Here is a 19,781-nt window from a genome sequence, read left to right on the forward strand (position 1 = left end):
AGACAGGGAGGAACTTAGCAAAGTCTGTTAAAATTCCTCTCTATGCCCCATTGTTTCTGAATGGCCCAGCAAACATTTGTTTAGCAAACATTTACTCTTTCCCATCTTCTTGTGCATTGCTTCCCTTCCCTTTGAAGTTTCAGACCCCTACCTCCTTCTCCTCAGTTCAGGATGACATTGAATCTCATGTCTGTGTGGATTCCCAGTATGTACGCAATTAAATTTGATTTTCTTCTGTTCATCTGTCTCATGTCAGTTTGATTCTTAGTTCAGCTAGAAGAATTTTAAACGGTAGAGAAAAAATTTTTTCTCCCTAACACTGGCTACCATGGCTGTGGGCTACAAGATATCTGTATGTTTCAAAGCCAGTCTTAACTGCCACATGCTGATGTTGCAGGAATATGAGAAGAAATACCTGGAAGAAATATTTGTAATATACCTGGAAGAAAGATTTGTAATATACATGACACAACACTTGCAAATTATGTATACACACACACACACACACACACACACACGTATATGTATATGTATGTGTATATGTATATGTATATAGATAGAGAGAGGGAGAGGGGAGAGAGATGTGCCCTTGAATAGTGAAGGGCATCAATGGACCACACAGTTGAAAATCCACATATAACTTAGATTCCCTAAAAATTTAACTACTAATAGCCTACTGTTGACTGGAAGCTTTATCGATAGTGTAAACAGTTGATTAACATACATTTTGTATGTTATATGTACGACATAATATATTCTTACAATAAAGTAAGCTAGAGAAAAGAAAATGTTATTACGGGGCGCCTGGGTGGCTCAGTCATTAAGCGTCTGCCCTCGGCTCAGGTCATGATCCCAGGATCATGATCCCGGGGTCGTGGGATTGAGCCCGACAGCAGGAGCCTGCTTCTCCCTCTCTCACTCTCCCTGCTTTGTTCCCTCTCTCACTGTCTCTCTCTCTCTCTCTCTCTCTCAAATAAATAAATAAAATCTTTGGGGAAAAAAAAGAAAAATCATAAGGAAGAGAAAATATATTTTACAGTACTGTACTGTATTTACTGGAAAAAATCCATGTATAGGTGGTCCCATGCAGTTCAAATTTATGTTGTTCAAGGGTCACCCGGATATGCATATAGGTGTGTATATATATATATATATATATATATACACACATACACACACACACACAACACAGAGGCATATATGTACATATGCATTGGGGCACCTGGGTGGATCAGTCAGTTAAGTATCTGACTCTTGATCTCAGATAGGTCTTGATCTCAGAGTCATGAGCTCAAGTTCCACATCAGGCTCCATGCTGGGCATGGAGCCAACTTAAAAGAAAAAAATTACATGTGCATGTATAATGTATATTATTGATATACATTAATTATATACTTATGTGATTGATATATAGTAATTGTATGTTATATAATTAATATACAGTATTATACTTATGTATCATATGTAATTAATATATTAGTTATATGTATAATTAACATGTATTATACACTATACATTAAGAGTACCTGCAAATTAAATGATAAAATCACCCAGAGGAAAAACATTTAGGCAAAGGAAATAAAAATACAATTTTACAAAAGAAGTGAAATAACATGGAATTGAGAAAGTTCTGTCCACCTCTCAAACCAAGAACTTTTTTTGAAATTATAGTATCTGGTATTCATGAGAGTCTATGAGCAGCTTGATAAACTGCTGGTGGGAGTGTAAGTGGGTACTTTCAGAGGTTAGTTGAGCAATAAATGTGCTTTAAAATCCCTAAAAATATACATAGTTTTGGACCAAGCAATTATACTTCTAGAAATGTATCCTCAAAAGTATTTACGGATGTTCTCAAAGATTTAGTCTTTTCTCATTATTGTGACAAAAAATCAAAAGACACTAAATAACCAACAACAGGAGACTGATTAAATAAACACTTTACATAAAGCATGAAACAAAGCTAATAAGATGTTAAACGGATTACCAAATATTATCACTGTGCTTTGTTTTAAAAAGCATATATACCAAAAAGTACTGGGAGTACATAAAGATATATTAATAATCTGTATCATTGGGTGATAAAATTGCAAGTGATCTTCTTCCTTTTTGATTATCTGTGTTTTCTCAAGAGTCTATATTGGCCTAAAATTTCTAAACTGTCTCTTAAGGCACTTATGAGTTTCTATGTAGTAAAAAATCACATATGGACAGATCACATCACCTCAAGAGTACAAATTCCTTGAATACCAGGGTCTAAGTCTGAGTTTATCTTCATCAACTACCCCCCAGATATTGCTTAGGGCCTTGAATAATGACAATTGCCATTTATTGAATGTGCACCATGAGGCAGGCATTGTGCTAAATTGTATCTTTTAATGTAGTAAAATTCAGTAAGCATTTTTTGAAGGAAGGAAGGAAGAAGAAGGACAGATGGAAAGGAATAACTGAATAAATGTCCAGAGATCTGAAATAAGCCAGCAGCTCTTTCCCAGGAAGTGACCACCTCACTTTTGAGGTCCCTTATAACTTGCAGACCATATCAATGTGCCAAATCATTTCTCCTAGTGAGGACAGGAGCAAAAGGACGGGAGGGGTTAGGTGGGAGACGACCACACTATAAACCTGGGTTTTAGAAGCCACACTTTTTAGAAGATCTCAAAGGGAACTACCAGGTAAAGCTTTAAAAATCACTTTTAGAAGTTTTCTTACCAGATTCAATGAAGCTAATATTAACATGACAATGGCCTTTTAATGAATCACTTCTGACCTTGGCAACATTAAATTCATTTCCACAAAAACTCCCAGGCAGCCACCATCACCATTAGAGGGTGAAAGATAAATTAGACCCAGTTTCATAGGCGCCTAAATAAGAAATTCAGGGCACGGTGTGAGCTCTCACAAAGGACGATGAAGCTAAGGGAGTGCAGAGGGAGAACTTCTTTCTGATAGGGAAGGACAGCACAGGACATGGTGAGTGAGAGGCAGGACAGACAAGATTTCTCAAAACAGAGTTAGGGAAATGACACTCCTGGCTGAGAAAGCAGCCAGAGCAAAGGCTCTGAGGGCTGGGATATCAGCAGGGGCACACAATGATCAGTGTGTAGAAGATACAGGTTTGAAGTGACAGTTGAGACAGGAAAGGCTAGCTCCAGCCAGAATAGGGAGCCTTGGGAAGCAGGCTAAGGAGTTCAGACTTAATTCTGGAAGCAACGCGTTCAGTCCATGCCCCAGAAATCTTGAGCCACTTCATTAAAAGGAACAAAGTGTTCCAAAGATGAGCTCCTCTCCATTGGTCCCTTCTTGCCCCTGGCAATTTCCTGCCGCAACTGGCAAGCCGGTGCAGCCCACCAAAAAGCAAATTAACACACCCCCCATTTTCAAAGGTTTTGGGGTTCAGTTCAGATTTAAAGCCATAATGACCTGAGCATACGCAGAAGTAGAAATGCTGGAGCAGCTTCTTGGCACCTGGCTTTGCCCTGTTTTTCTCCAAACTCTGACATTCCAGAAAGGAAGGCTCCCTGGTTTTGCCCACCTCCTGGTAAGATGAGGACGCAATCTCTGGCCAGTTGTTTCAAAACAGTGCACAGCATGGGACCAGTAGTGAAAAGTATCAAGAACGGTTCTCTTGAAATTCAGCTTCCAGAGGGTCAGCCCTGTAGTCCTGCTACCTCTAATAGCCCCTCTGGTACCCCTCTTGGTAACAGGTTTGAGAAGGGAAGAAAATAGAGAGCCCCAGGGAGTCCAGAGGACAGGGGACCGCTTTTTCTCAAATATGTCAGGAACATGTACATCCCTCCCTCCCTACCTGCATTCCCTACCGGTCTGATGGGCCCTCTCTCTCTCCCTCTATCTTCCCCCTCTTCTTCTCCCACTCCCTACCTTCCTACATCCCTACTTCCCTCACCTGCCTTTCTCTGTGTCCCTTTCTCCTTGTTTCAACTTTTGTAAAAACTGTCCTTCAATCTGTCTCTAGCTCTGTGTGTCTGTCTCTCTGTCTCTGCATCTGTTTCTGTCACTCTCCCCGCCTCTCTGTCATTCTATTAGTCTCTGTGTTTCTGACCTGATATCTAGGTGTTTCCATAATGTCTGTGTGTCTCTGTCTTAGTTTCTATCACGTCCACGTCTTTCTGTCGCTTTCTGACTTCCCTCTCTCAGTATTTCTAGCTCCATCTCTCCATCCCTCTGCCTCCACCCCTATCTCTATCCCTCCTCTCCGGTTTGCGTCGCTAAAATCGCAGCAAGGAAATCGAGCGGTTCAGAAAGGGGTAACCCTAAAAACCAGCTCCAGCGGGCTGCCGGGTCAGAGCGGCGGGAGGGGCGCCGCGGGGACAGCCCCGGGCGCGGCGACCGGCTACTCACCCGGCTTGCTGGCCCTGTCACCGCTCCCCGGGGCTCCCCTCGCTAGCGCCCCGAGGCCCAGTCCGACCCCTGACCGCCTCCCGCCCCCCCTAAGAAAGGACCGTAGCCGCCACCGGAAAGGGTGTCTGCCCGAGCCAGGAGTCGGACGCAGGGTAGAAAGTTCTCACCGATGGTGAAGCTGTAGCCATCGATGCTGAAAGTAGCACTCCGGCATTTTTTGAAGCCCTCTTTCCTGTTGCTGGCGTCCGTCATGGCTCGGCCGGCGGCGTCCCGGGGTTCCCCGCGGCGGAGCGCGCAGCCCCGCGCCCGCCCCGCGCTCGTCGGTGTCCCCTCCCCCGGCCGCGCGGCGCGCTGGTCCCCGCAGCCCCGCCGCCCGCCCACTGTGAGCCCGACGAGCCGGCTGCGGGCGCTGCGGCCGCAAGTACGCGGAGACGCTAGACGCGCGGCGCTGTCCGCGCGCGGCGCCAATGCCCCATCCCCAGTGCCGAGTTCCAGATAGGGCGCAAGGAGCGCTAGGAAAGGGAGGCGACGCGCGCCCGAGCGTGTGGACGGGGGCTGAGCGGGTGCCGAAATCCCTGTCTTTTCCGCCCTATTCTCTGCGAGCGCCTAAGCCAGCGCGCACGCCTGATCTCTCTCTCAACTTCGCCTTCTCCTCTCTGGGGGCTGGTGGGGTTCGGGGACTCAAGGGAATGGCTAAGATTCGGCGTCGTGCTTCTTCTAGATGTTTTCTCTGGCAGGCAGGAGAGCTCCCAAAAAGCACATCAACAGATGGAAAAGCAAACATCTAAGCCGGTCAGATGCTGCCAAAGTTTACTCCAAACAAGGAAGTCAGGAAAATCGCCACGCCCACTTCCTCCCAGCTGCTGTCCCCTCAACTAGCCCTGAGCCCGATGATAAGGTTACTGCTCAACAGTCCCTCACCAGAGGTAATTATCAAAGCAACCCATATTTGTGGCCACGTGCTTTCACACAAAGGCGCGAAGGTGTGCTATTTACAACCGTGTCGTAGACCATTCCTAATGGCTCGTCCCAGCTCTCTCCAATATGGTTTTGCCAAATATTAGACTCCTGGAATTTGTGAAGGTAAGAGATTTTACCAATCCTACATCTAACCCTCTTGTTACAGATGAGGAAACTGAGGCCCAGAGAGGCTTGAATAAGGTCCTACAGATAGAAAGTGGAGGCGTTTAGACATAGTAGTTTCACTTTGTGACCCAATCACTGGTCCTTCCAGTACCTGGAATGACTGGTAGGCGAGGTATATACAGGGATAATCATTCCTTCGGACCAGCTAGCAGTTACTGAGGATTTACAGTTGCGTTGTTCTACGTCAGAGACCAGGGAGCTCATGTGACTAGACCAGAGGGGAGTCCCTTGGTGGAGTCCACCCAGCGTCACATGTAGAATGACAGTGCTATGCTCAGGCTATGGGGGACTACAATTAATTTAACTTCATTTGCTGTGATGGGATTTAATTAATTAATTAATAAACACTTGTCAATCAGAGAGTCAATCTATATTTAGAGAGTCAATCCGGTATATTCCTAATTGGTTCCAGTTCAGTTTAGGGAGCAGTGGGTCCACATGTCTTCAGAACCTAATTAAGATTAGAAACCCTCTCCAAAAAAAGGCACATATACACACATGTGCAGTATTCTACATACAATTTCAGGGGACCCATAAAACCCTCAAGCCCCCAGGTTAATGAATGTCTCAGGGAATTGAATCTCCTTCAATTCACCTTACATTTTCAGAGACATTTCTGTTTCTTTTTTTATGTCAGATGTCTTTGGAACTTCAGTTATAAATTGTCTCAGGAAAGACCTAGACCCACATTCACATTGATGGTATGCTTAGATCAACAGCAAGATTAATTGATCCACAAGGCAATAGGTGACAAGGACCTCACATCACACATAATGGCACATCCCAGCTTGGAAGCCAGGGGATGCTTCAAACCCTGAGGTACTCCTTGAGACTAGAACTGGTTACAATCATGAAAAAGGCTGTATAGACAGACAGACCTGGATCTGAAATCTGGTTCCACCACTTACCAGCTATGTGACAGTGAGAAAGATGCTTTCCTCATCTTACAATGAGGGTTAAGTGAGAGGATGAAACCCAGGCATACAGTGGGCATTCAGTTACTGCAATTGCCAGGTGGCTCCCAAGTTTCATTATGTAGGCAATGGAAATTCTTCTCCATGACAACAGTATATTTTCGTTATTGTTATCACCATTACCTTTATAAATAAAGAAAATTTTACATATAATATTTTTATGTATATTACCTAAAATATTATATTTTTTAAATTTGGTAATGAACAGGAGTTTCCAATAGTTCCCATTTCCCTGTATTTCTCCCACTTTCCCAAACCTTCAGCAGAAGTACCTGCCTTCTTTTGTGTCACTGTAAATCCTGGAGTGAGGAGTCTGAAAGCTCTGAGTGATAGTCTCCTATAGTAAATTATCAAGAAAAAAAAATCCTAATGCAATGGAAATTTTTCCTTGAGTGAGCGAAATTAAAACTTGGTATTTAACCACTCTTAGCAGAAAAGCTTTTTGAAATACAATCTATAAAAATAATAACAACGTGATCATTTATCTGTCCCCTAAAGACTGGTAAAAATAACTTGCCTGAACAATTAGAACTGTTCTTAAACTGCTTCTCCCCAGAATCATTACCTCTCTCCCTGGTTTTAGAGATTGCACACCTACAGAACCACTAAATGCATTGCTTCAAGTGCAAAGTCTCGAAGCAGCCTTCTCAGTGTGGAGCTCTTACACCAAACCAAGTGAAGTTGAATGCTAACATTACATAAGCCAAGAAAGAATGAGCTTGAGACTAAGATCAAAAGAAGCATTGCTTTTGCTTGCTCGCTCAGAAATGCTCTATCAAGAATGCTTGTGAAGTAAGAAAACTAAACCAAACAGCTAAGGAGGTGTACGGATCCGGCAGTCTCATTAGAGCAAGGGTCAACAAACTAATGCCAGCTGGCCAAATCCAGCCTGTCACCTGTTTTCGTAGTCTTCATGCTAAGAATGGCTTTCACATTTTTAAGTGATCGAAGACAAAAGAAGACCATGTCTTCTGATATGTTAAAACTGTATGAAATTCAAATTTCAGTGTTAGAACATAGACACATTCCTTTACTTATATATTGTCTATGGCTTGCTTTTAAACCAAAAGGCAAGGGGACAGGGGTGGAGGGATGGGGTAACTGGGTGATGGACACTGGGGAGGGTACGTGTTGCAATGAGCACTGGGTATTATATAAGACTGATGAATCACAGACCTGTACCCCTGAAACAAATAATACATTATATGTTAATTAACTGAATTTAAATTTTTTTCAAAAAAGGCAGAGTTGAGTAGTTGTGCCCAAGACTGTATGGCCTGCAAAACCAAAAATATTTACTATCTGACCCTTTACAGAAAATGTTTGCTCTTAGATTACAGTAAATATCTTACACCTGTCTGGGCTTGGATAACTTCTAGTTTTATTACATTTATTTTAAAATAAGTTGGGGAGGGGGGCACCTGGATGGCTCAGTCAGTTAAGAGTCTAACTTTCGCTCAGGTCATGATCTCAGGGTCCTGGGATCAAGCCCCACATAGGGCTCCCTGCTCAGTGGGGAGTCTGCTTGTCTCTCTCCCTCTGCCCCTCCCCCTGCTTGTTTACACTTTCTCTTTCTCTCTCAAATAAAATAAAACAAAAATCTAAAATAAAATAAAATAAGATTGGAAAGGAAGTATCTTTTTTTTAACTACTAGAGTGGATTCTAACAAGGAATATACAGCAACAAATGTTTGATTAAGGAAAGAAGGAAAAAATATACATATTCATAGTTTGATCCAGTCATTAGCCAATATTAATTAGATGAAGATTAATCTCCCCCAAGAGGTAATGCATGACCCTACTTCATCCTAAGAACTCAGTACCTAAATCAGCTCATGGATGAAATAATGTCCTTCAAAATATAACAACTACATATGAAAAAAAAAAAAAAACTGGCAGGATACTCCTCTGACTGGGGTACTACTGTCATGTCCTTTGATACTCCCTGTGAAGGGGCTGATACCTGTTTCTATCTGAGAAAGAGTGCCAACGGCATGTATTTATTGCTCACCATTCTCTAAACTTCTAGACAAGGCACTATATGTAGCATATGTCATCAAAAAGTTAGCTTTCTAAGAAAATAACTTTTTGTCATACCAAAGAAGAGGCAACTCTTCAACATTTCATTAATACATTTCAATCATTGTCAGGTAGGAAGCTGTTTACCATTTGGAGTTCTACCAACAGCCAATGGTGTGAGAATTGTAAACCCAAGTTGCTCCAATAAGAGCATTGTTTGTAACCCTCTTGAAAACCCACTGAGCTGTCTGACAACCACTCCAAATTCTGGGAAAGTCCCCCTCGCATTCACATGATCACAGAAATGGCTTCAGGCAATGAGGTTTCTGAACTGCTGCCCTGCTCTACTAGCTGTAACTGGTAAGATCTAGATGGAGCTAATGAGTATCTTTGCTGGGAACAGAAACTATGCAAGGTGAAAAGAAAGTCCCAGGACATTCCAGGGATGCTTGGGTGGCTCAATCTAAGGCTAAGCACCCGACTCTTGGTTATGGCTCAGGTCATGATCTCAGGGTTTTGGGATTGACACCAGGCTCTGTGTTCAGCGTGGTGTCTGCTTATCCCTCCCCCCCCCCCCCGCTCTGCCCAAAAAAAAGAAAGAAAGAAAGAAGAGAAGAGAAAAGAGAAAAGAAAAGAAAAAAGAAAAGAAAGGAAGAAAGAAAGAAAAAGCTAGTTAGTTCCAGTACACTCCAGACCCATTCCNGAAGAGAAAAGAGAAAAGAAAAGAAAAAAGAAAAAAGAAAAGAAAGGAAGAAAGAAAGAAAAAGCTAGTTAGTTCCAGTACACTCCAGACCCATTCCAACCAGTATCTGAAAATCAGCTCCTCCTAAATTCCATAAGATGCCCTAACACCGTATACTTTATTTCCTTTTTGTGAATGACCCAGCAAAAGGAAGTTTCTTTTGCTTGTAACCAGGAGTGCTCACTAGTCCACCAAACACTCCCTTCAAGGCAGAACACAGAGGAAGAAGAAATGAACAGAGAAAGGGAGGAATCAAACTAACATTATTGAATGCCAACTATGTGTTAGGCATTATGCTAACCAAGAAACAGCCCCTGCCTTTGAGAAATTTACATGAAGAATAAGTCCCAGGCAGTCTCTGGAACAGAGGATCCGAAAGAGAGAGCAGTTTCAGAAAGCCTGTATCTAGGGAAGCATGTCCTCTTCAGCTGTCACGAACACCCCTCTCAGTTTCATTTTGTATCTACCTTATTGCTTCCCTAGAGCCCATTCTTTATTTCTCATATTAATTAGGTCCAGGGATGGCAGAGACCATCTAAATAGGGAGAATAAAAAGCAAAGTGCCTACACCCTTGAAGGTCCAAGACAGGTGCCAGAAAGATACCTGGAAGGCCCTCATGGAGATTATAGAATTCTATTTGCACAGTGAGGCAATTTTGTTTTGTGATAGGGATGGCCTCCTGTCTATTCTTTTTTCTAAGTTAACATGTTATTAGTGCATTTGTGAAAGCGACTATTTCTCAGTACCTTCCTTCAGTGTCCCAAAAAAATCTTCAGTGTCTCAAAAAATATTAAGTAGCAAATTAGAGTAAATTAAATTTCTTTTTTGCCTTGAGAATTTGGGGAGATCTTTCCAATAGCCTTTGTAGTCCAGAGATTTTGAGAACAGGAGACATTCTGCAGTAGTGACAAAAGGACTGTCTTGAATTTATTTTACATAATCCAGAATACAAGCCTGGAATATTCTTCCCCCTCACACTACCTGGTTTGCCTAGAAACCTCCTCCTCAACCTTCAAGTCTCCACTGATGTCCCAGGTCCTCCAAAAACATTTCCTGCCTGTCTGTCCTGGAGGGAGGTGGCCACTCCACTCTGAGCCTCCCCTGGGACCCCATTCTGCATCTTCATCCTAGAACAATCACACAGCACTCATACTGCTTTTTTGCACAATGGTCACCCCGTGAGGATATGAGCTGCTGGTAGCAGGGATGGGTCTTCCATCCCAGCCCCAGCACAGTGCCAGGCCCACAGCAGGCCCTCATTAGATGTAATGAATTAAAGAGGGAACACAGACGTAAAATGCAACCCTGCATGCCAAGAGGTGACCTGATGAGGATAAGATAATCATTAGCGGGGATTCCCTCTCTCCGTTCATCCTCCATCTTCCTCTATGATGAGCTTTGGAGCCAGTTCAAAACACAGCTCCATAATAAGCAGGTTAACAACATTTAAAATTCATAAAATAAAACAAAAAACTCCTCTACTAGCTAGCTGTGTGACCTTGAACAAGTTGCTTAGCCACTCGGAGTCTGTTTTTTCTTCTGTAAAATGGAGACATAATATGCATCTCATAGGGAATGGTGAGTTATAATATGATAATTTATGTTAAAGACGTACCCTGAGGGCACCTGGGTGGCTCAGTCCCTTAAGCCTGCGGCTCTTGATTTTGGCTCAGGCCATGATTTCAGGGTCCTGAGATTGAGCCCCGCATAGGGCTCCACACTCAGCAGGGAGTCAGCTTGAGATTCTCCCTCTCTCCCTCTCCCTCTGCCCTCCCTTCTGCATTCTTTCTCGCTCTCTAAAATAAATAAATAAATCTTTAAAAAAAAAAAAAAGACTTACCCTGAACCTGACTCATGGTAAACTTTCAGTAAAATTTTTTTAACGTTATCATCATCACTAGGATACTAGGTACCTTTGTGCTTGTTTTCTACATAGAGTGTTTGAGATAATCCATACTCAGAGGCAAGAGAAACGAGGCTTAGGGCTCACTCACTCCTGGGTCCAAGCCCCAGAGAATCAATTACCCCATGAGCAATGGAGCCGGAGGTCCCAGGACTCTGTCACTCAACTGAGCTGCAGACACTCCTAGGGTTCCTGAGAGCTGGAGTCCAGAGCTTGGACAGGGCATGGCTCAGACAGCACCCTGAGGGGGTGCTCAGTTACTCACCACCCACCCACCCTCACACACACACACACACACACACACACACACACACACACACAGATGCCGGCTTCCAGTGGCCTCCCTGACACTTCTGCCATCTGGGCATTAGCACATTTAGTAGATATGTTGTGGCCCCCATCTTCCTGGCCTTCTGGCAGCATTAACTCTGTGGACCACGGCCACGTCTTTAGTATGTCTTTTTGTTCCTGGGCATTTAGGACACAGCTTGCTCCTGGTTTGCCTCCTAGCTTTCTTGCTAATTCCTTTACTGTTATGTAACCAGGAAACCTCCCATCCTGGAAGCTCTTATCTTCTCACGCCATTCCTTCTCTGGCCGAACAATCCTCTTCACTCTTGATAGCTCCACTAATGACTCCCCAGTATCTATTTCCAGCCCAGGCCACTTTCCTGAGCAACAGGGCATCTCCTTTTTCTTCAGAAGGTCTGACGGGCACCTAATCTCAACTCATCCAAATCTGAACTCTTCATCTTCCTCTTCTGCCCCCAGAGTTCCGTTGGGGTGTTGGAGGAGGGGAATAATGCTTCCATGCCCCTTCCCAGGCTAGGCCCACCCTTAACTGCTCTCTTTCCAGCTATCCCCCTAGGAGGATTTCTTCTCTGATTGATTAGGGTTCCCAAGCTTTCCTGGAGCAAAATTCACTAAGGCAAGGATCTCTGCTGGGAAGAGTCTATATGGCACGTGAGGATGAGAAGAAAGTGCCCTTCTCCTGGGGGAAGCAGCCCATGCCAGGCCAAATACAGAGCTTGGTGAGTGCAGCATGGACCGAGCATCGCTCCCACATGGTCCCTTATGGTCCGGCATTTTTGGGTTCCTAGCCATAACACCTCACTATTAGCCTCCAACAGTCCCATCTCTGTAAAATGGTCCTCCCAACCACTCTATCATTAGATCAGAACCTGTGAGTCATTACTGTCCCTTCTGTGTCTCTCATCCAAACAACGACTAAGTCCTGGCGGAACTACTACCTAAATGTCTGGCATCTATCTGCTCCTCTCCACACTCCCCCTTCCCTCTCCATGAATCTGGTTGTGCTTCTTGGCCCAGGCAACCTCAGGGCACATGATGATGCCCTAATACCCATTTTGGCCACCTCTGTTTCCCTACCCACCTTCAGATTCATATACTTTTCCCTGTGGTGAAATGATTACAATAGTCTTAAATTCACACTTATGCCTTCATTTCAGAGAGACAGCACCTGTCTCCCCGCCACCATCCAATGGCACCAATGGCAGCCATTGACTCTTCTCCCTGGGGAGGCCACTGAGGAAAGGCCCCTGAACCTGAGTCAGAAGCCCAGCCCTGGGTGATGAGACAGGTCTGCCAGACATGTGATCTCTGGCAAGTTGCTTAATTACCCTGAGTCTCACTTTCTTCTCTAAAATGGGCAAAATCAGGCCTCCCTTACAGGGCTTTATAAACGCAAAAGTTACAAGTGAAAATGCCTTCAAAAAGATCTTTCAAAGTAGGGACCCTTTTTTACTCACTTGTTTGGCATCTCACATGATGTCTGGCATGTAAATCCGCATGCGAAGTTGTTGAACGAATGAAATGAATGACTGGTGCGCAGCAGTCACTGCACCAAGTGGACTTCCAACATTACGAAGTGTTTCCCAAAGAAGAAAAGTCAAATTAGAGCTGGTGACTCCTCTGCCTATAGCACAGCCTTTCAACCTTCCTCATTAGACTAATACTTCGGGCAATTTTAATAAGGTGGCACTAAATTTAAGAAGGTTTCCCGAAATCATAGCAAGTATTTAAGCTCGGATTAAACCTGACGTCCTTTCAACTTGCCCACACCCTTAAAAGCATAATATTTTACTAGGAGTCACTATCATTATGCCCCATGGCCCACAGTGGCCACTGACTGACTCCCTGCTGCTTTGCCTCTACACAAAGTCAGCCTCATAGACATGAAGCTCCACCATTCCCCAAGAGAGCATAAACATGGTTCATGACAGCTATGGAACGGGGACAAAAGTCAGGTCCCCTGACCAGAGCACTCAGACCCAACGGAACTCAAAGGCACCATGGCAAACCCATGGGCTGACCTTCTATATCTCTGCAGGAAAAGCAGTCACAGATATCTTGGGCAATGGTGTGTTTGAGCCGTAGTTTCTTCTGGCTGCAACTACCTCTGACCTTTATTTAGTGTGTTATAAGATTAGTCAGTACCTTTGGGTCACCCAATTATGCTTTGAATACCCACTGCTCCACAAAGGCAAAGCACAGATGCTTCAGTGACACTTAAAACAGTGGTTCTTAACACCAATAGCACACTGAAATCACCTATGGCCCTAGTAAATCATACAGACACCAAGACTCACCAAAACAGGTTCTGATTCACTGGTCTTGAATGGGAAGTCTAAGCACTGGTATTTTTTTAAAGTCACCACTGTTTTGACCAAAGCTCACTATATGATTCTAGTGAGAAGCCAGGGATGAGAATCACTACTGGTTTGTAATATTCATCCCAAACATCCCTGGTCTATTTCCAACCTGTTTCCATCATGATGTTTCCATCTGGCTCCTGACTTCAACCTGTTTCCATTATGATGTTTCCATCTGGCTCCTGACTCAAGACTATGTCTTCCTTTGCAAACCCCACCTGTATTTGGCTTCCTTCTTGATTCCTGACTTGCTCTCAAGGGCTTTACTTAGATACACCCCATCAACTCTTCTCATTTCAGACTTCCTTGAGAGGGTCCTGACATTCTGTTGCTTCCTGGGGGCCAACAGAAAAAAAAATAATAATCATATGATTATATACAATTACATATATAAATATATACATATAGCATCTACTATGTGCCACATCCTGAATTAGTTTGCATAGCTAACCTCTGTAACAAATACCCAAAGTCTCAGTGGTCCAACACCATAATAAAGATTTCTTTCTTGCTCATTACAAAGCCCAATAGGGAGTAGGGTTGGTATATAACTGTGGAGTTATTCAGGGACACAGACTCCTATCACCTGGTCACTCCACTGACCCCTAGGTCCCCAGAGTCCTCCACTGGATGCTCTGCATCTAGCTGGCAGATGAAGGAAGAGAAAAAAGGTGGAAGACCATGAAGAAAAATTTTAGGGACTAGTCCTGGAAGAAACACATATCCCTTCTGCCCACATTCCATTAGCCAGAAATCAGTCATGTGGCCCCACCAAACTGCAAGAGGGTGTCTGAGAAATGAAATTAAGAAAGAAAAGAGGGTTTGGTAAACATGAATCCTTTGAAACCCTATCTTCACCACAGTTTTGACCAAATTTGACATCCAATTCACCAGGTGCTGGCACAGTTTATACCTGCGTACTAGGGCTGAGGAAAAAAATCTGCCCCCAAATCAGAGTTATAACCTTTCAGTCTTAAATCCAGCCTCACTTGACCAAAGCACCCAAGCCCACCACCGCGATGTAAATTAAAGCTTTGCCCCAGAAAGAACACCTCTTTTTCATGTAGTCTGTTGTTGGTATTATCATTTACAGAAGGTTTAAGAGCATAAACAGTTTTAATAGTATGTTATAACTCTGAATTTAGAAAGCAAGCCAAAAGTATAATTCATTTAGTAGTTGAAAATTGCATGATTCTTGTGACATGATTTTTTTTCTTTCTGTAACTAGAAAACATAAATATAGAGAAATACAAAAATGCCAGTATGTTAAGAGGCAAGAGGAATAACAGAGAGAATTGGTGAATGATCTTTAGTAGGCCAGCAAAATTTGCCACATCAAAGATGTTTGATGAGGCTCTGGGGAATAGGGGATTAGAATAAATACAGAGCATCCAAGGTAACAACCTGCGTAGCAATAGGTCCCAAATGGACAACATGTTGTAGGTAGAATCAGCCCCCATATGCACTTGGACGTGGGTAAGGGAGCACAGTTTCTTAGGGGTCTAACATGGGTCAGGCCACCACATGCCAGGCTCTGTTCTAAGTACTTTATGCATACATCTCATTTCAAGCCCTCCAATAACAAGAATGCACTATGGAGTGAAGAGTTTCTCACTGTGGTTCTGAAATCCCTAGAGAAAGTAACTCCTCTCAGTGGCAACCTTGGCAACAGAATTATCCAGAGCGCCAGGGATGCTGGAACCAAAGAAAACAGACAGGCAGCCCGAAAGAGGATTTCCGACACCAAAGTGGATCCACCTATTTGGATCCAACTATTTCGTACTACAAGTACAAAATGACTTATAATCAATTCTCCTCCATCTGTTGTTCACTGGCAGCTAAATCCATCTCGTACTTTCTTCCAGCTTAGTAATTCACCTCAAACAGGATAGCAAACATGTTCTTTGTCACCAGCAAACATGTACCCACCCAGAAATACACAGCCAGCTACAGACACACACACACGCACACACACACACACTCCACTTTTGTGTCCTGAATGTGGCCTCTGCTAGTGATGATGATGAAAAGTATGCTGGTGTTTTGGAGAATATATGACAGACCAACACAGTTAGAGTAAAGATAAACTACATTTAAGAAAAAAGAACAAACTACAAAGTTGGATACAATATGGTTGCAATTATGTAAAAATACACTCTAGAAAGACAGGAAAGAAACACACCAAAATGGTAATGATGATTATATTCTGGTGCTGGGGTCATAGGTTACTTGGATTCCCAGAGCCAGAGAGTTCAGGCTTGTCCTAGGTCATATGGACATAAACTGGCTGTACCCTCGGTGGCCTCCCACCCAGGAACATCACTGAAATTTAGTTTCTTCTTTTATATGTCCTCCAAATGTTTTTTACTATGCCCATCATTACAAAAGAAAGAAAAATAACTTTTTAAAAGTCAGTTCTCAGTACAGACATGGATATCTAAACTCATTCCTGTATTCTCCTGTTTAAAACATTTTATAATTTGAAAGGTACATTAGGGACACCTGGGTGGGTCACTTGATTAAGTGTCCAACTCTTGGTTTCGGCTCAGGGTCCTGGGATCGGGCCCCATGTTGGGCTCTGCACCCAGCAGGGAGTCTGCTTGAGGACTCTCTCTCTCCCTCTCCCCCTGTTCTCTCTCTCCAAAATAAATAAATAAATATTTTAAAAATAATAATAATATAAATGTATATTAAACTAAATTATCCTGAGCCAGGTCAATGACCCATCCCTAGACTATAAGCTTCATGGGGCAATGTCTGTTTCATTGACTGATGTACTTAAATACCTATAACAATGTCTAGCACCTAGCAAGCAGTTAATACTTGTTGAATGAATACACGAATATTCTGGTTCTGACAGTAGCTTCAAAAAGAAATATGGAAATTAACATGTCAGCATTCTAAGTCAAAGATATGCTCTCTCCATCCTCCATGGACCAGGATAAGATGGTCCATCTTTACCACAGACTGAGTAAACAAGAATTCATGTTCATTGCCCAAAAACTCCTGGCTCCTCTTTTTAGAAGGGATTTCATTCTTCCATCATACCAGGACCTAATGGAAAAATCCTGCTACCACATCATACGTAACATGACACCTTCTGTATTGGTACTTTATAAAATATTAGGCATGTTCACCATACAAGGCAAGCTGATGCCAGACGAAATAGATTACACACTTGGGTGATTGAAATTCTAAATTACAATCATGAATTTAAAAGTATCTTCATGGGTAAGGAAAGCGCAAAATCTCTACATTGACAAGATGACTGAAATCTTAGAATCACAAGCACATTTTTCCAGATGTTGATTATGTTGCTGCCCCCAAAACTCTACCAGAGAATCAGTCTATATTATCATGAGAAAAGAAAGCAGTTAGAGTTGGCAGCAGGTGGGAGTATTAATGATTTAATGCTGAGATGCTTTTGTCAGCTATTTAAGTTACCAAAAGGTATTTTTTTTCATTGTGATAAATTCTTGCACATCTATTTGGCAATCAAATTTTTAACAAAATACCTCTCTAGTCAGCGAAGGGCATTTGGAAGAATGGAGGTGATTGGGTTTCTTCTTTTCACATGAGTTGCCTCTTGGCTTCATTAATTCTCTCTCTGATTTTGAAGATACCCTGCAAACCACGAAGCATCGTCATTGACACGTAGCCTGCGCTCAGCACACAGTGATGGGCTCAACTAAAAATGTGTGACAACTGAAGCGCATCTCAAGGAAAACCGAAGGGTGCTGGAAATGCAAGAGCACGTGTTGGAAATAATAAGTGGAAAAGGGTAAAAATGAGGTGTTAATTCAGTGATTAAACTGAAAGAAGTAAGAGAAAAGCCAATAGGTCCTTCTAGTAGTTGTCTTCATTTTCAACTCCTGTTCATCAAGGTCACTATACCAGACTCTTCCACGTACACATCACCTTTAGCCCTCACAACAATTCCCATTTCACACATGAAGAAACTGAGGCCAGCCACAGCAAGGTGGATGTGAGATCTAAATGGGGCCCAATCTGACTCCTCTCCAGGCCTCCATCTGCCATGCTAGGCTGCCTTTCTTCATCTTCTGAAAGCTGTAAAGTTCCAGACACTCCCAATCTGACTGATGGCCCTTCCACTCACTCTTACTTTTTCAAGTTCTTCCTTTCTTAATAAAGTCTAAAGAAATAGCTAAGCATGGAGGAGACCGGTGCTAATCGGAGGCCTCTTCCTTTCCCATCCCCACACCTGGAATACAGAACTGTTCCCCCCGAGGGTTCACTGCCCTTCAGCTTCCCTTGAGGTCTCCATCCCTGGAGGGGGTGGCTTTTAGCCACCTCCCAAGCTTCACCCACCCCCAATTCCAAGTATCTTTGGTGGGTTTGGTTCCCATCCACAGCACTGGCACAGAGCCCCAGCATTGACCACCCACAGCTTCCTGCTGCACCAAAAGAAAGGAGAAAACCCCAGATATCGTGAAGATGACTTGCCCTGAAATCAGCAGTCGCTCAAAGGACTACTGACCTGCTTCCCTGACACCCAGATGGACCCCTGAAGCCTTTCCGCTGGGACTCTCCTGGGAAGATGGGAGGGACATCCAACATTTTTTTTTAAAGATTTTATTTTTATTTATGTGACAGAGAGACAGCCAGCAAGAGAGGGAACACAGCAGGGGAGTGGGAGAGGAAGAAGCAGGCCCAGCGGAGGAGCCCTATGTGGGACTCGATCCCGAAACGCTGGGATCACGCCCTGAGCCGAAGGCAGACGCTTAAACGACTGCGCTACCCAGGCGCCCCGACATCCAACATTTTGAAGGAGTAGGAAGGAAAAGAAAAATTGGAGAAAATTTGCATGAGTGCCTAGAGGCCCAGCGCGCACGCCCCACAGTCCACACCCGCCTTGGTCCATGCTTTCAGGCAGCTCACAATTTAGACCCGCTAACCCTCCAGTGAATAAACGAATAGACAAAGACAATGCCAACAGAGAGGGAAGTGGGGGGGAGGGGATTTTAATCCCCATGGACTAACATTAATGCTAGTCTCATTTTTGAAATAGTGATAAAAGGCCATAAGCAAAAGTGATAGGGTTTTTTATTTTTAGATTATTAGTGTCATTTTCACCCTAATCATTTTCACATCATTTTCATCCTACCTGTACTCACAGTCATGCAGTAAAACATCACAAAGAGTAGCATAAGCTCCATAGCTGGGGTCCAACTCTGGCCCTGCTCCCATTGGCCATATGACCTTGGGCTCTGCCTCAGTTTCCTCATGACTGATCACAGTACCTCATACAGCTGCTGTGAGAATAAATGGCTTAATATGTGAAAGGTGCTTAGAGCAGTGTCTGGCAGATAGTAACCACTCAGTAAATGTCAGAGGCTGCTCTTATTGCCACTGTTCCCTTGTTTTCAAGCCGTATGCATTTCACTGAACTTTTGCATAATGTCTCTTTGACATAGTCCCCTGTGAAGAGTGGGAAGTCATAGGTAAAGGGACAGGATCAGAGAGGGGTATAGACTGCCCTAAGAATGAGTTAGTGCAGTTAGTGCGGTTCTCGCTCCAGGACTTCTGATCGCCCACGTGATTTCCAGCACTTCGCAACACGTCTTAAGTTGTTTACAAACACTGAACTCTCAGAAGAAAGCTCCTTGAAAAGCCTTAACCACTGCCGTGCTCCTTTCACCTAAACAAGGAGGGAAATGGCACTAGGAGACAATGCGACTGGCAACAACACGTCGGAGGACCTCACACCTGGAGTTAACTCGGGGATGTTTGGATCAGAACCGAGTCTCCTTCTGCATGTAATGAAATCCTTCCACACTCCAAAGTCTTACAGCGTCTCTGTGTCCAACACTCCCCAAATCGCCAACGCCCTGAGCATCAGGAACTCTGGAAAACAGACCCCCCACCCCCACCACCTCCCATAGGGAGCCGACCACACGGCAGTGCTTGTCGCCAGCACCGCTGGGGGGCGCCTGTGTGTTGGCAAG

General features: G+C 43.7%; 1 protein-coding gene across 4 annotated transcripts in view; it reads right to left on the reverse strand.

Moving 5' to 3' along the window:
* Positions 1–5,134, reverse strand: part of PDE1C (phosphodiesterase 1C) — a 512,296-nt gene extending 507,162 nt beyond the window's left edge. For 2 of the 4 annotated variants that reach the window (XM_034670103.1, XM_034670083.1), the window contains exon 1: positions 4,527–5,133. In XM_034670103.1, coding sequence (XP_034525994.1) covers positions 4,527–4,611 — 85 coding nt within the window. In that variant the 5' untranslated portion in view covers positions 4,612–5,133. Of the gene's footprint in view, positions 1–4,526 lie in introns of all 4 variants that reach the window. The other 2 variants (XM_034670080.1, XM_034670100.1) reach the window with 2 other exon arrangements.
* Positions 5,135–19,781: the final 14,647 nt, after the last annotated feature.

Source organism: Ailuropoda melanoleuca, chromosome 1 (assembly GCF_002007445.2).
Source record: "Ailuropoda melanoleuca isolate Jingjing chromosome 1, ASM200744v2, whole genome shotgun sequence".
NCBI classification, from domain to species: Eukaryota; Metazoa; Chordata; class Mammalia; order Carnivora; family Ursidae; genus Ailuropoda; species Ailuropoda melanoleuca.